At 36.3% G+C, this 13,402-nt stretch overlaps 3 protein-coding genes across 9 annotated transcripts in view; 2 read left to right on the top strand and 1 right to left on the bottom strand.

Annotated features, from left to right (window-relative positions):
* The window catches only part of DHX57 (DExH-box helicase 57), an 85,579-nt gene extending 84,926 nt beyond the window's left edge, over positions 1-653 (bottom strand). Inside the window, exon 1 of one of the 2 annotated variants that reach the window (XM_057497275.1) lies at positions 564-653. The gene's annotated coding sequence lies outside the window, so the exon portion shown is untranslated. Of the gene's footprint in view, positions 1-329; positions 544-563 lie in introns of those variants that run through there. The other variant, XM_057497274.1, reaches the window with a different exon arrangement.
* Positions 263-6,268, top strand: MORN2 (MORN repeat containing 2). Its single transcript, XM_057497549.1, has 6 exons — positions 263-346; positions 398-791; positions 3,422-3,472; positions 3,891-3,997; positions 4,714-4,850; positions 6,040-6,268. The coding sequence occupies exons 1-6, from the start codon at positions 263-265 to the stop codon at positions 6,140-6,142; spliced, it is 876 nt and encodes a 291-aa protein (XP_057353532.1). The 3' UTR covers positions 6,143-6,268.
* A 1,379-nt stretch (positions 6,269-7,647) lies between these two features.
* ARHGEF33 (Rho guanine nucleotide exchange factor 33) overlaps positions 7,648-13,402 on the top strand; it is a 90,908-nt gene continuing 85,153 nt past the window's right edge. For 5 of the 6 annotated variants that reach the window (XM_036925542.2, XM_057497272.1, XM_057497273.1 and 2 more), the window contains exons 1-2: positions 7,648-8,233; positions 13,033-13,102. The gene's annotated coding sequence lies outside the window, so the exon portion shown is untranslated. The remainder of the gene's footprint in view (positions 8,234-13,032; positions 13,103-13,402) is intronic. The other variant, XM_036925543.2, reaches the window with a different exon arrangement.

Raw genomic sequence — 13,402 nt, 5'->3', positions numbered from 1 at the left:
CAGGAACAGATTTGCCAAGCTGGGCACTGAAAACTGATCGCACACCACTCCCTTTGGAGGCAAATCTCTACTGATCCCATATATTCCAGCTCCATGCAGATACCCAGTATCTTCTAGTATACATCGTCCCCAGTCATCTTCCCAAATAGCCACTCTTTCCGAGATGGTGACAGAAACAGGAAACGAAACCTGAACTCCTCCAATCCAACCTTTACCCAGCTCCGGTCTAAATTCACCGCCCCTGCCTCCAGTCTGAGCGTGGATGACCTCAGTTGCAGACCCCCGCCCGGCGCGGTCCGATGGCCTGGGGTTCTACTGGCCCGACTTACCAGCCCCAGCCAGACAGGCTGGATCCCGCCCGGCCGGAATGCTCCTCAGACCCTGACCACTCCCGGAGAGGCAGGCGACAGAAGGGTCTGCGCACGGACAACCAGGGCGACGCGCAGACTACGCGCACGGACACACATCCCTTGTCCACGGAAGGTGCTTCCCGGAGGCTGTTAGGAGGGAGAGCCCGGGTGTGAGGGGTTCCGCGAGGGCTCGGCCGCCCTTACGGATCTCACCCGGAGGGGCTCCGCCGAGGCCCAGCTGCGGAGGCACAGCCCTGGTGCCTTCTGATTGGCTCAGCCTCAGCCGCTCGCGTATTCGCTTCCGGGTGAGAGGTGCTTGGTTGCCTCAGCAACCGAGCGCGCTCAGAGCAGAGGCAAGCGCTTGGTTCCCACCGGCCGCAGACCTGGCGACCCGGGGGGAATCTCACAGTCAAGGAAATCTCTCCAACACCTCTTTGTTAAGTGAGTGCCCCTCCTTCCAACGCCTCGAGCGGGAAGGACGCCTGTTAGTAGAACTCCAGTACTGGTGTGACCTATTTCCTGAGCGTCTACACTGTGGGTGGGGTGGAGGCGCGCAGAGCCCCTGGCTCGGGAACCAGAAAACCTGAATTCTAGCTCTAATTCGGCCGTTGATTTGCTGTTGTGACACCTTAGGCCAACCTCTGTAGATTTCAGTCTCCTTTATAGCGCCATGCGGTCTCCATCTCGTAGGTTCCCTCCAGCTCTAACATTCCAGACTTCACAGTGTGGAACCATTTAAGGGCAACTGAAAACAACAGTTCGGTTTCTTGTATGATCAATTTAAGGACTCTGCTTAATAAGCATTGAACGATTGCTTCCCAAGCACCCTTCATTTACTAGACATTAATTCCTGGTAGAAACTACTAAGCACTGAGCAGAACACTAGGGTGAGAAGAGTTTTGTCTAATCCTCCATGTCTGACATAAATAAAGTGGTTATTGAGATAGGGGAATCAGGCACAAAAGTGTTATTTTAACAGGGTCCTAAGTACAATAGTAGGGATAGGCTCAGAGTGTTGTGAGGGCTCCTAGAGGGGTTTGGAGGTGAGAGGACTTAAGAAAGGCTTTGCGAAATCCTGCCATTTAAGAAGACATAGATGGACCTAGAGGGTATTATACTAAGTGAAATAAGCCAGGTGGAGAAAGACAAGTACCATATGACTTCACTTTTTTGTGGAATCTAAAACCGAAAGAAAGCAAAATGAACAGAACAGTGATAGACTCACAGACACTGAGAAGTGACTGGTGGGAAACGGGTTGGGGTGGGTAGATGGAGAAAGTGAGGAGGATAAAGGGGCACAAAATTCTCAATCATAATATGTTAGTTAGGTGGAGGGTAGTAGAGCATGGAGAAATAGCCAATGATTCTGAAATATCTTCCTCTGTTGATGGATAGTAAGTTTAATAGTTGCAGGTGAGGATTTAACAATGTGTGCAACTGTTGAACCCCTGTGTTGTATACTTGAAACTAATATAAGATTGTATCAACTATATTTCTATTTTTAAAATGCAATACCAAAAAAAAGGGGGGTGCTTTGCTTTGGTGATACCTCTGTTTTTCTTTGCACCTCTTTCTGGGGAAAATTTTTAACCTTGTATTCCAGTCCACTCATTTACTTTTCAATTGTATCCATTCTGCTGTTCAGCCCTTCTAAGAAGTTTTATTTCACTAGTTATATTATTCATCTCCTAGATTGCTAATTTGTTCTTTTTCATAACCCCCTGTTCCTATCTCAAGGATACAACATGCGCCCTTTCTCTCTGAGGATGTTGCAGTTTTTTAAAAGACTTCTACCTATTGTGTTATAATCTCTGTTTCCTCAGAAAGCATAAGCCTCTAGCTTTCTCAACTGGCACCTAAATTAATTTTTAAATTAAAAATATCAGTTCTTTTGCCCTACCCCTAGAGATTCTTATTCAGTAGTATAGGGTAGGGCCTAGGAACTCACAGGCATCCCAGGTGATTCTGATGCATGGGCCATATGTACTTTGAGTAATATTCTAGTAGACCCTATTGTCCTAGGAGTTAGGGTTTCCTTATGTTCTCTACACATTTTTCTTCAATATTGGAAAAAATTAGTTTCTAATGTTTTAGTCCACTAAATGTCCCAGGGCTGAGACATAGATTCTCCCCAGTCTTGTGGTTTTTCTTTCTTCCTTTTTTTAGTCTGGTCTCTGATCCAATCGCATTCTTTTTGGGTCCCCCCTATCCCCACACCTCCTCACATATCCTCCATTTCCTCCTATTGTCAAATCAAAGATTCTTCACTCCTTACCTCTGTGAGACAATCAATAGATCATACAGTCTCCCCAAGAGAAATCAAAATGCATGTCCACATAAAAACTTACACATGAATGTCCATAGCAGCACTATTCACAACAGCCAAACTAGAAACAACCCAAGTGTCCATCAGCTGATAAAGGGATAAACAAAATGTGTTATTTCTGTACACATTTGTACGGAATGGACTATTATTTAACAATAAAAAGAGATGAACTACTGCTACATGTCACAACATGGGTGAACCTTGAAAACACTATGCAAAGTAAAAGAAGCCATCACAGAGGACCACATATTATATGATTCCATTTATATGAAATGTCCAGAATAGGCAAATCCCTAGAGACAGAAAGTAGATTAATGGTTGCCTGGGGCAGGGCTGGGGGTAGGGTGGGGAAGGGGATAGGGGGATTAGGGGAATGGAGAGTAACTGTTAATAGGTACAGGATTTCTTTTTGGGTGTTTAAAATACTCTAAAATTAGACTAGTGAGAGTTGCAATCTGATATCTGAATATTCTAAAAAACATTGACTTGTGTACTTTCAAATGTTAAGTTTTGTGGTACATGAATTGTATATTAATAAAGCCATTACAATGAATAAACAAACAAATAAAAACAGATTATCTAGACAAGATTATTTCCCCAGGATCCTACACTAGACAATGGAAATGCCAAGTAATTATGATATGCTTGTGATCACAGGAAGTGATCACAACATTTGTTATATATAGGGCTTATGACATAAAAATATTGTAAGTTTATGTGACTTTTCTTAAATCTTTTAAAACAGCTGCAGAAGTGTACAAGGTAAACTTTGTATTTCCAAATGGAGACAAGTATGGTAAGCATACATTTAAATTACCTTTTCTATATAGATTAAAATTAAATAGCTTAAGGATGAAGAAATGAGATACTCATATTTTATAAAACTACTATTGGAATATTAACTCTATTAACTAAAATAACAGAAATACTAATAGATGAACAGATTTTAAATCTAAACTCTAATGTTGAGTCTAGATGTACACCTTGGAAACCAAACCTATGGGATCTGTCAATTTTCTTGGCCCTTGAGTCTCAATGGTTACAAGCCATTCTAAGTCCACAGAGCTCCTCATCTCTGGTCTCACTGGTTTTAGTTCCAGAGAGCCAGAGACCCACTGCGGTACAGTTGAGATAAGGATCCTGAACATAAATACTTTATTACTTAGTCAGACAGTGTTCCTATTTGTAATCTTCCATATTTCTCTCTTGTTTAGATGGTGACTGTACAAGAACATCTTCTGGAATCTTTGAGAGAAATGGAATAGGTATTCATACCACTCCTAATGGGATTATCTACACAGGAAGCTGGAAAGATGACAAGGTTATTGTTGTTTTGGATACTGACAGTGGATAAGTAAACCCATGGTTAAATGATTCCACGCATTTCACCATTAATCAAAAACACATATGAGTAGACTATACAATAAAAATAATAAATGATTATATTTAACATATATGAACATATAAATAATATTAAATCCATGCAGAGAGCTAATCATTGTCATTATCGTCTTTCATCTAGTCACTGAGAGAAGCTAAACTCATTACATAATTTTCCCATGTAATTCTTGTAGCAACCTCATGAGTTATGTACTATTAATACTCTTATTTTACAAATGAGGGAACTCAGGCTCATGTTTCTTGTCCAGCTAGTAAGTGATGAAACAAAAATGTGTACCGAGGTCTGCTTGAATACAGATTTTTGTTCTTGACAATTTATTTGCAGTATTTCCTGGGCTAACTAAACTGTTTGCACTTTAAGATTTCTGAGATACTCAAGGTATCTCAAGGACCCCTTTTATTATCACCATGGACCTCCTGGATATTTAAATGTCCCAGATCAAGAACATCTGACTTGGGCTTCCCAGAAAGGTACATATGAAGGACAATGATAGAAGTGTCTTTTTTTGGTGGATTAAAGAGTGAGTGACATGATAGATTAAGTAATAATTAAGTGGATGATAAATGTGTACATTTTAAAAGTGTTTTAGGGAAATTGAAAGTTAATTTTGAAGTCATTTCCTTTATTACAAACAGATGAATGGTTTTGGAAGACTTGAACATTTTTCAGGAGCAGTGTATGAAGGACACTTTAAGGACAATATGTTTCATGGACTGGGGACATACACCTTCCCAACTGGAGCAAAGTACACTGGAAATTTCAATGAAAATAGGTAGGCTTAAAATAAAAAGTCACTGTAGTCCTAAAAGATTCATCAGGCATATTTGCTTAAATATTATATTTAGTTAATTCTAAATATTATTTTATAATATATTTAATAAGAATTGTTGGGTTATCTTTTGGGGGAGGGGAAATGTTGCAAGAAAGGCTAAGACTATCACAAGCCTCCAAAAGAAAATATTGTTGGTGATAATCTATTTACTTTTCATTTATTCTCTCTTGACTCCTCTATTCCTATAGAACTTTTTGCAGTCAGCTTGGGAATAGAAAGCTTGTTGCAGTTATTGAGACAATTTAGGCCAAAAATTACTTGCATCTGAAATATCCTGATAAACTTTTTAAAAAGCACAATTTCATAATTGTTTATTTCATTTTGACCTGATATGTGTGTACATTTTTACTAAGCTAATTTTTAAAAGGTAAGCAAAATTAGTTAATTTTCAGATGTAGAAGTATGCCCACTCCTGAGCATATGCTTATAGGAAAAATGAAAGTGAAATGAGACATAAGCGCAGCTTTACCACCTTAATCTTTACACTGAATACCATGCTACCTTATCCAGAGGTTCATACCCACTTATAAGTATGTCTTTATTATTTCCACAGTTGAAAATGCAAACTACCTGTTAGGAAGTGGTTGATATGAATGCATTTGGAGGAGGGCAGAAAAGTGTCCACCTATTTTGATTCCAAATCTGGGGTGATAACACATAAACTTTTTCCACTGACATTAATAAAGAGAGAGAAATCTAGCCCATGAGAGAAAAGTCTATGTAAAGTGCATTTTCACCACTCCAAAGAGTCCAAGAAAATATCTGCATGTATAGAGCACAGAATCTCAAATATGGTTGATGATCAATAAATATTTATTGAATAAATCAATGAACCAATATAAACTTTTCATTTTTTAACTGATTGTTTTGGTTTGGATTATTTTGGTTTGATTGTATAAATTTAGCCTTTATGATCCTAAAATCTTGGACACCAAAATCTGTATAAGGACAATGTTTGCTTGGAATAGTAATACTTTTTATAGGATAAGAAAGCAGGATGTGGGGTTTTAACTCAAAGTTTGAAAGTAGAAAGATATAAAATTTTCAGATATAGTAATAATATGCTAGATAATGAACTGTAAATTCTTGGTCTCAGTTAATAAATAAACTTATTTTTTTACTATTACAGGGTGGAAGGTGAAGGACAATATACAGATATCCAAGGACTAGAATGGTGTGGTAACTTTCATTTCACAGCTGCTCCAGGCCTGAGACTAAAGTTCCATATGTAGCTATTCTAAATTAAACCTTTAATGTTGTAAGCTTTCAGTTGTAAGGAAAACAAATGTGTCATCTAAAGTAATTTCAAACACTACCTCTGCATTATAGTTTGGCCAATAAAACCACCACTCATCCCTTTTGGGACTTCATTTTCTTCATTTTAGAATTAGTTTAAAATAAAGTAAGTGATCCATTTGAGTGTTTGTTCATTTTAATAAATACAGCAGAACTATCCAAATCTTGGCAAAGTCAATTTCCAATCCTGTGCCTGAGCTTTGACATCTTCAAAAAGTATATCTATATGTTAAAGGAAACTATCAAGAAATAAAAAGATAATCCACAGAATGGGAGCAAATATTTGCAAATCATATTTCCAATAAAGATTTCCTTTACAGGATATATAAGGAACACATATATAAATGTATATAAATAAAAAGACAACAATTAAAAGTGGGCAAAGGATTTGAATAGACATTTTCAAAGAATATAAATGAATATCTAACAAGTGAAAAGATTCTCAACATCATTACTCTTTAGGCAAATGGGAATTAAACCTACAAGAAGATACCAATTCACAATCAGTAGGATGGCCATATTAGACAAGATAGATAATAACAAAGGTTGGGAATGTAAAATGGTACAGCCACTGGGGAAAAGTTTCTCAAAGAGTTAAATGTATAGTCACTATATGACCTAGCAATTCCTAATTATGTACCCAGGAGAACTGACTTGAACAGAAATGTTCATAGCAGCATCATTCATAACAGCCCATGTTGGAAACTACCTAAACAACTGATAAATGGATAAACAAAATGTGGCATATCCATACAATGGAATATCATTCAGCCATAAAAAGGAATGAAGTACTGATACATGCTACATGAATGAACCTTGAAAACATTACTAAGTGAAAGAAGCCAGTCACAAGAGCCACATATTGTATGACCTTTATATCAAACATTCAAAATAGGCAAATCCATTGAGATAATAAATTAGTGGTTGCCAGGAGAGTGAGAAATTGGGAGGCATGGGGTTTCTTTTTTGGGGTAATAGAAATATTCTAGTTAGTGGTGATGATTCCATAACCTTGTGAATACTAAAAACCAGTGAATTGTTCACATTAAAAGGGCAAATTTTATGTATGGTATGTGAATTATATTTCAATTTTTAAAAAGTAGATTTGTGTGTTCTTACATATTCTATGCCTAAAAAGCATCTTTACCTTTTATATAAAATAATTTAAAAATCACCAGGACAGTACATGACAGTTGCATGTTAAAAATTACAATATAGACCTAAGTATTTTTGCTGAAACTTTATTTCCCAAGTTGACAAAAATGGTTTAAGCAATAGAAAACTTCGGTGTCATATTTCTTCACTCAAAATCTTGTGAAAAACTACAAATCTGGGTTGAAATGTCTTTTAAAATATTGAAATAAAAATTGTATTTTTCTTGATTTCTCATAGTAACAGCTTTGTATTTAATTTCATAAGATTCTGTAAGTATTCAAAGATACATTTAAAAAATTAGACATTCTTGGATTTGTTGCTTAACATTAACTGGTATGGTTTTAGAATGAAATATTATTGTACTGGAATTTATAAGGAGCTTAATACTGGGCAAGTTAAGAGAATGTTTTCAGGGACCAGGATATATATTGCAAATTCAAAACCTGTAGAAAATGTAGAAAAACATGTCTTTATTGCAAACTAAACTTTCCCAATATTTTTCTTTGGATTATTTAAGGTATTTAGGATATGTACTTTGCTTTTAAAGTCTTTCAATTTTTATTGGTATACAAATAACTTTCCAATGCTTAAGTTTCCAGTTTTCTTTTTTAAATCATTCCTTTTTTAAACAGTTTCTTTTACTCCTTGAAACTAAACACAGTTATTTGATTAGTTGGTGCTAGAATTTGACCTGGAGCTTATATAATTAGAAGAGACTCCAGTTTTCCTCATTTAAAAGCCTAGTTAGCATATGACAGTCTCGTTCTGGGGAAGTCAAACCTCTACTGCTTTTTATAACCTTTAAGTTAATTCAGAATCCAGATAAGCCTTGATCTGAGGATGATATAACCACAGCAAGCAACATGGGGTAGGTGTGTATTTTTGTGTTCTTTGAGAGGCATTGAGAGGGGAAATATTTTCACAAGAGAAGAAATCCTGTAAGTCTTTACTAATTTAGATTCAAAATATGCTAACATTTACTTAATGTATTCATTTAAAGAATTTCTATTCAAAAGTTATAACTGTAAAATACTCATTTTCTTGCTTAGTTTTTATATTATGTCATAATCTGCCTTTGCAGATTGTCAATTAATGAAGTATTTGGGGACTGAAGAGTTTTGCATATTTACAGATTTTGTTGAAGCTGACTTAAATTTTGAGAGCAATTTTAAAGAATGATAGGATTCTTGATTTACAAGGCAGATAAATCCAACATGTATGTGCTTCTTTGGAATTAAGAATAAAGAATAGAAAAGATTAGGAATGGAGGGAGATTGATTTATGACTTTTGTAACACAAAAACGGGATAGAGGGTTCTATCAGAGTTTACTCCTCTATATACCAAAAAATGTGTGTTGATTAAATACAGGGACATTAGTGAAACTTAATTATAAACCCCTTTGCCAAGTTTTAGGAGCATGATGAGAAGAATCAGGTTTCACTTGATAGCTCTCTCTTCTTAAGTGAAAAAAGGTTTGCATTATAATTAGTGTTGGAAATATGGTTTTTTTATGCTGAAACAATAGTATTCTGCAATTATAGACATTGGTCTTTTTGTTACCCTTTTGGCTTTTAAAAATAGTTCCTTTCAATACAAAATGATATTGCTGTAAATGGTATAGCTATTTCACTGAAGGTATTTCTGAAGGATTTAACCTAAATGATCAGAAATTTATACTAGAGAAATAACATTTTTGCACACATTTGTTCTAAACAGTTTCCATGAATTTAATTAATATCTACATTTTTGTTAATATCTTGGGCTCTGAAAATGCAGTCTAAACCAGTTTGAAACCTCAGAGGCATTTGAAAGGAAGTCATGATCATGCTATTGTTAACTTTTAATACAAATATAAAAATCAACAGATAAGTGCCTTGTACAAATTTCATACATTTGGTTGATTTGATTTGGGACAGAACTGATGCGACTTCTATATTCTCTTTATTTCCTCTCCTTCCTTCTCTCTTCTCTGCGTATGAAAGTGAACAGCAACACAGGTCACTAATAAACTCCAAGCAATGGGCATACAGTGCCTTCCTTTCTTCCTCTCTCCCGGTCTCTCTCCCTCCTTCCTTCCCTCCCTCTATTCTTTTTTCTTTAATGATAGTAGTTCTTAATGTTTTGGGGTGGAGGGCAAGAAAGGGGGTGGTCATGGATCACTTTAAGAATCTTTGGAAACCAGCATTCCCTACAAAAAAAATGTAAAATCACACAAAATTTCACCAAAAATTTCAGGAGATTTACACATGGCCCAAATCCCAATCTAGGGACCCCAGGTTAAGAACCTTTGATTTTGACTTTTAGGACTAGAGTATATGAGTTGCTCGATATTTTCCTTAGATTCTGGATTTTTATAAAATGTAAGAATTTCTAATAGTTCCTGCTAATCTTCTCTTAGAGACAATGTTAGAGATGCTGATTCTCCCACTGCCTCCCAACACACACACACACACACACACACACACACACATGCATATTAGAGTGAAATACAGTTTAACCGATATGCATAGTTCTGACAATCACATTACTGCTGCTTGTCCCCAGTGACTTGGATTAATCACTTGTGCTTTCAAGATTGCCAGGAATCACCTTGGGAATCATGGAAGAAAAAAATATTTTAAGGAACTTTCAGTGCCCCAAATAAGATAACTAAACCTTAAATTGCTAAATATTACATAGGACACTCTCTGACTGGTAGGTTGATGATTATTTTGTTGTTTGCTCCTGCCCTTACTGAGAAAAGAGAAGTTGGTAGGTATTAATGCCCATTTAAGTCCTCCTAAAGAAATCAGAAAATTAAAAGAGAATGTGGCAGCTTATCACATGTTCAAATTCGTCTATTTGAGCAAACTTCTAGAATGTATCCCCTCACAATCAGGAAGTAGCTGTTTAGGGTTTTTTGGGGGGCGGGGGAAGGGCTACTTACTTCAAAGCCACTTGAGAATGCCATTAATATGGGTCTACGCCAGCTTTTTCCATTTTTCCTCAGGCTATGCTGGCATGGTTTTAGTGAGAAATAAAGAGGCAAACAAAATTCTTACGCTCTGTAGAAAGCCTCCTCCTAAATTTTCACCAGATTTTTTATGGAGTGGATGGGTGGGTAGGCAGGTGCTGTGGATAGAGATGGCACATAAGGGTGGTCATCAAGGGATAACTGGGGAGAAGTGGAAGAACCTCACTTTGTAATGTCCCCAACATCTGCTGTTTACCCCAACACCAGGGCAAAGGATGAGCAATGGGAAAGAAGGGATGGCTGCATTCTTTTTCTGAGAAACCTTTTAAGACTCTTTGTCCGTCGCACAGCACTTAGTGCATTCCCATTTGACATCTAGAGAAAATAAAAGTTACGGCTCTGCTAAAATTGTAAGTTCATCATTACAGCATATCCTTTAGTTTCTCAGTTCAAGTAAGTAGAGAGTAATTTTTCTTTAATGGGTATATTAGAGTAAAAATTCTTTAATGGTTATATTCTCTACTTTTGAATCTGAGAATCACAATCAACACTTTATCCTATGCAAAGCATACATTTAGCTCATGTTGTAATCTTTTAAATGTTGCTTCTATCTGCACCCTCCTTTCCTTTCCAATAGTCACTTCCTGAATTCAGGCCATCATTCCCTTTATTAGGATTGTTAGAGGTGCCTACTTGTTGGCCTCTATGTTGCTGGTATTTCTACCAGGAAGAGGAGGCATCTTCTTACTGAAGATATGTGATCTGGTTACTCCATTGCTTAAAATTTTTAAATAACTCCTTATTCTCTCTGCTGCAAAGCAGACTCTCAACAAGACAGATTTTAGGCACTTATACTTTTCTTATTGCATTTATCACAATCCATTACATGCCATAGTTTTGTGTTTGTTGTCTCTTCTTCCCTACTACACTGTAAGCTCCTTGGAGGAGGAAATGTCATCTTTATATTTCTTCTAGTACCTGGCACAATGTTTTTTATATAGCATGTATTTAATGATGCTTATTTGAATGAACTGTTTTTTAATAATCTGCAAAAAAAGCTAAAAACTTAATTTTAACGAAAAAAATTCTTCTTCTTCCCCAAAAAAGTGGCCCCATTTTCCAAGTTCCTATCTGTAGAACTCAAATGAGTGTACAATATCCAAAATATGAGTGACACAAGGGAGAACTGGTAAAAAAAACAAGTACTGGAGTGATACAGTAGAGGCTTTTTAAGAGTAGAAAATTTGTTGTTTATAAGTAGAAAGCACACCTAGTCTCAAAGGAAATGAGAAAAACTTACAAAGATTAAAAATGACTTTTTGGTTCTAGATAATTTCCTAGAGGGTAAGCATATCAGTAAGACTGGATTCATCTATATATGATGGAAAGAATAAAATTATAATGGCTCAAACAAACTAGAAAAAAAAAAAACAAAGGCAATTCAGAGCTGTTAGAGCAGGTCCTTGGTATGAGGGACCCAGGTTCCTTCTATTTTGCTTCTCTGTCCTTCTTAGTATATCCTTTCTTGGTTCCTGAGGTTGCTAGGACTCCACCTAACTCATCAGCAAGCAGGAAGGAGAATGGAAAGGAAAAGATGTGTTCTCTCTTTTTAAGACTTTCCAGAGGTTACTTATACTATTTCTATTTATCCCTCATGGGTAGAATCTTTTCTTGTGGTTACCCTCAGCTTTGAAGAAGGGGGAATGTAGTTTACAACTGGGTTACTACAAAAAAAAGGAGGAATACTGGGTGGCAACTAGCAGTGTCTGACAGTCACTATCAGGCCTTACCTTGCCTCTTATATTGCTTCAGGACAAAGAACAGCATTATGCTCCAAGAGGAACCTTATAAGAAATATTTTCTGTAAAGTTAAGAGGAAAAGAAAAAGAACAAGACAGCTAGGAAAAAAACCATAGATTTACTTAGGATAATGGACAGGATCTTGACAAAATGACAAATGTGACTAAGTTAGCCATTGGTTCCCCTACTGTCCACATCCTAGCCTCTGGCCCCAGCCCTCATCTCCCTTAATCCTGCCATCTGCACTGAGGTGACTGTGATTATTACTAATGCCAGTTACACAGATCAAGGAACTGAAGCCCAGAAAGATTCAGTAACTTGGCCAAACTGTCCAAGAAGCTTCAGATAATAAAAAATAAAGTATATAGCTGGCTTGGAACATGCTGTACTGCTCACAAACAAGCAAACAAACCATAAATCATAGAATGTTCTCCAAATAAATGCATTTATACTTAATTTTGACTGTAGATCACCTCAATTAGCCTCCTACAGAAAAACATTACAAACCTATTTCACTTGTCACTTGAAGTAGGTGATTTCATTTAATGTGGAATGCTTAGGAAAATCTCTAGATTAGTGCCTTTCATTATTTTTAGGGTCAGATGAACTGCTTTGAACTCTTCTGATTCAGCAAAGCCCCCTAAGACATGATGGAGTACCCAGCTATGTTTTTAAATACATAGGAATTAATTTTTATTAGTCACACCAAAGATACAAATACTGAGGTGGTGTGTCTGCTTAACACCAAGTGACTTAAAAAATAAAAGTCTAAGAAACAAGAACTTTTATTTTACCTTGCATATTTTGAACTATTTTTAACAACAATAAATTGTATATATAATAAAAAATCTTTTAGTTATAAAATTACAGGAAAAAAGGATAAGGTACCTGTCATCAATGGTATTTATTTTTTATAGAACCTCTAGAGAAAGCAGGAAGACTTCACAAAATATGATGTGATGTCTACTGGTGGAGACAGGCCACGAGGTGAGTGAAAACGGAAAAGTACTTGTTTCTAGTAAAAAAAAAAGTACTTGTTTCTCAGTTTCACATAAACTGAGAGCTTAAATGAGTGTACTTGTACTTAGTTTAAACCAGTACTTGTACTTCATTTTTGAAGTACTATACATTGCTTTGAAGAATTTTGTAACCTTTCTTTCTTTAAAAACAAGCAAATACATTATGGGATCTCTTTATTGTTATCATCCAGGGCTAATAGCCACCTTACAAACTAGCTATGTTTTTACATTAGACTTTTACTGTAAATATGAATGTTTATTCACAGTA

Source organism: Manis pentadactyla, chromosome 2 (assembly GCF_030020395.1).
Source record: "Manis pentadactyla isolate mManPen7 chromosome 2, mManPen7.hap1, whole genome shotgun sequence".
Taxonomy (NCBI): Eukaryota; Metazoa; Chordata; class Mammalia; order Pholidota; family Manidae; genus Manis; species Manis pentadactyla.
Note: the sequence above shows the minus strand (reverse complement) of the source record. Positions and strands in the feature narration are given on the sequence as shown.